General features: G+C 49.0%; 1 protein-coding gene across 1 annotated transcript in view; it reads right to left on the reverse strand.

Moving 5' to 3' along the window:
• LOC115295278 overlaps positions 1 to 2,477 on the reverse strand; it is a 41,374-nt gene extending 38,897 nt beyond the window's left edge. The window contains 10 exon segments of the mRNA XM_029943193.1: positions 13 to 176; positions 179 to 205; positions 208 to 338; positions 340 to 477; positions 479 to 539; positions 542 to 699; positions 797 to 1,076; positions 1,079 to 1,317; positions 1,319 to 1,385; positions 1,388 to 2,477. Coding sequence (XP_029799053.1) covers positions 13 to 176; positions 179 to 205; positions 208 to 338; positions 340 to 477; positions 479 to 539; positions 542 to 699; positions 797 to 1,076; positions 1,079 to 1,317; positions 1,319 to 1,385; positions 1,388 to 2,477 — 2,355 coding nt within the window.
• Positions 2,478 to 2,998: the final 521 nt, after the last annotated feature.

Consider the following 2,998-nt stretch of genomic DNA (forward strand, 5'->3'; position numbering starts at 1 on the left):
GGGGCATCCAGCCGCTATTGTGTCCAAGTGTTTGGACAAGTAGGCCACTGGTCTCTTCCAGGGTCCTAGCATCTGGGTCAGCACACCCTTGGCCACCCTTTTGCTTTTATCCACAAACAGGTGGAAAGGCTTAGTAATGTCAGGAAGCCCCAGCGCTGGTGCCAACAAGAGAGCTGTTTTAGAGTTTCAAATGCTTGTTGATGTTCCATTGAAACTCACTCTTGTCTTTGGTCAGTTCATGCAACGGCTTAGCAATTTCTGCAAAGCCTGGAATCCACAATCTGCAAAACCCAGCCAACCCCAAGAACTCTCTCATCTGTGTGGGGTTTTTAGGTGTGGAGGATGGTGTCCTTTCTGGCCGGAGACAACCATCTATGTCCATCCATGAGGATGTATCCCAAATAAGTAACTTGGGGCTTACAACTTTGAGACTTTTTAGCAGAGGCTCTGTATCCCAACTTGCCCAACATCAGGAATAGTTCCCTTAAGGCAGCTTTCTTCAGGGGTGGCTGCAATCAGAAGATCACCAACATAACGTCTGGGTTTTCCCTCTGGTACTCACCCAAGTCTTTATGCAGTGCCTCATCGAAGATGGTAGGGGAGTTTTTAAACCCCTGAGGAAGTTGAGTCCAAGTCAGCTACCCGTGAATGCCAATGTCAGGATCATGCCACTCAAAAGCAGTCATTAGTACCAGGCTTCTTAACAGGGAGCAAAGGAGTGTTCCAGGCAGACTTGCAGGCCCTTTAAATGCCCAGGCTTGTGGGTATTTCTGGACCCACCAGTCAATGTGGGCACCGGGAGTTAGGGGCTCCTCGCAGGCCAAAGTGAATGTGAGCCCTCATTTTTGATAAAAGGTCTCTCCCCAGCAGGGGGTAAGGACAGTCTGGGATAGTCCATGAATACTGCTCGGTCCCGGTGACAACTTGGACCCAAGCTTGCTTACTTGAGGCAGGCCCCGTGGCCTCTGATAATACCAAGTGTTGACCCCCAGTGTCCACCAAGAGGTTAGTTGATTTCCTCTCCACCTTAAGAGTTACCCTGGGTTCAGGGAGGGGTTCCGAACCCCACCTCCCTAATCACTATCTTCCCCAGCGAATAACACTTTAGGCATGTTTTTTCTCCTAGGGCAGTCTCTGAGCCAGTGTCCTTCCTCCTTACAATAGGCGCATTGATTCTTACCTATTGGTGTCCTGCGGCGCTCTGGGTCTCTTTCTTGTCCTCTTCTTCCAGCAATTTTCTTTAATTGGTGGTGGCGGTCCTCTGGGTTTGCAGCCAAGGCCAGCAACACTCTAGCTAAATCTCTATTTTGTCTTTTTTCTGCCTTGTTTTTCCTCAGCACTGTCCCTGTTATTGTACACCCTTTCTGCTATCTCTACTAGATCTCAGTCTTTTCTCCGAGGCGCTCGACTTTTTATAATTTTTTCTTAATGTTGGGCGCAGCCTGGTTAATGAAAGCCATTACCACAGTTGACTTATGATCTGCGTGCTCTGGATCAAAGGGGGTTAACTGCCGGAAGGCTTCCATTACCTGTTCAAGAAAAGCAGCAGGGCTTTCATCTGCCTCCTGCCTTATATCATATACCCTAGTCAGATTAGTGGGCCTCTTAGCGGCCGCTTTGAGACCTGCCAATAGAGCCTGGCGATAGACCTTGAGGCGCTCCTTACCTTCTCCTGTGTTATAATCCCAATTGGGGCAGACAAGGGGAAATCTGGCATCGATGTCAGCGGGGTTCATGGTGGGGACCGCTGTCGGACCAGGAACAAGTTTTCGTGCTTCCAGCAGGATCCGTTCTCGCTCCTCAGTTGGAAACAGAACCTGTAACAATTGCTGACAACCATCCCAAGTGGGTTGGTGAGTAAAGAGTACAGTTTCTAACAACCCAATGAGGCCCTTGGGGTTTTCTGAGTAGGGGGGGTTTTGAGATCTCCAATTATAAAGGTCAGAAGAGGCAAAGGGCCAATAATGATGAGGCTGATTTCCTGCCTCATCTATAGGTCCCATGGCTCGCAAGGGGAACACTGAGGTGGTGCCCCTTCGGCTACAGGTCCCATATGCTGGGCCTCCTTCAACAGGAGGAGATGGAGCAGGATCAGAGGGATTTAGAGGGGGTCGGTAAGGTGGAGGGGGAGAGAGGAGATCCTCATCCGCTCCTTCCTGCAAAACCGGGTAGGGGGTTGCTGAGGGTGAGGTCATGGTTCGTCTCGGCTTTTCTTCTTCTGGGGTTTGAGCCACCAGAACCTGAGGAGATACTGGAGAGAGAAAGGGTTTCACCCAAATGGGTGGGTTAGTGACCAGGTCCTTCCAGACAACAATGTATGGAATCTGACTCGGATGGCCCCCCATACGTTGATAAACTCTTTCTTCTATTGCTTCTATGATTGGAAGGTGGAAAGTACCCTCAGGAAGCCATCCTGCCTCGAAAGTAGGCCATGTAGATGTACAGAATATAGTCATCTTTCCCTTTTCAACATCCATTGATAAGTTGTGAGCTCAAACCCTAACTTCCTTGAAGTGAAGCAAAACCAGGCCTAGAGGCTTTGAAGCTGACTTTCCCATGACATGAGTTCCAACAGAATAAAACAGCACAAAAGACAAGATTAAGCCACAGAACACAAAAATTAGTCCTCCTGGCCAGGAGAGAAGAAAATGAAAGTAATCCAAAGGAAGATACGTAGGTTAAAGACCCCACATTCTCATAAGGGAATCCCTAAATGTATTCACAACAAAAATCATATTTAGCAAACTGATACACAGAGAACAGACGCATGCACAGCAAACAAATGCAAGAGGGGTCTCACTGCTGCCACCAGTGGAGACCCCAGAAATACCACACTGCAAACAAACAGACACAAGATGGCTCCCGTGGAACCCCTCAGTCAGGGAGGAACCACCATTTTCCAAACAGACCAACACAAGATGGCTCCCGCCCTGGTGAGAGCTTATACCTTGCCTCCCTTCCGAGGAGGACTTACACAAACAACAAACAGCTGCACAGG

Source organism: Suricata suricatta, chromosome 7 (genome assembly GCF_006229205.1).
Source record: "Suricata suricatta isolate VVHF042 chromosome 7, meerkat_22Aug2017_6uvM2_HiC, whole genome shotgun sequence".
Lineage (NCBI taxonomy): Eukaryota > Metazoa > Chordata > Mammalia > Carnivora > Herpestidae > Suricata > Suricata suricatta.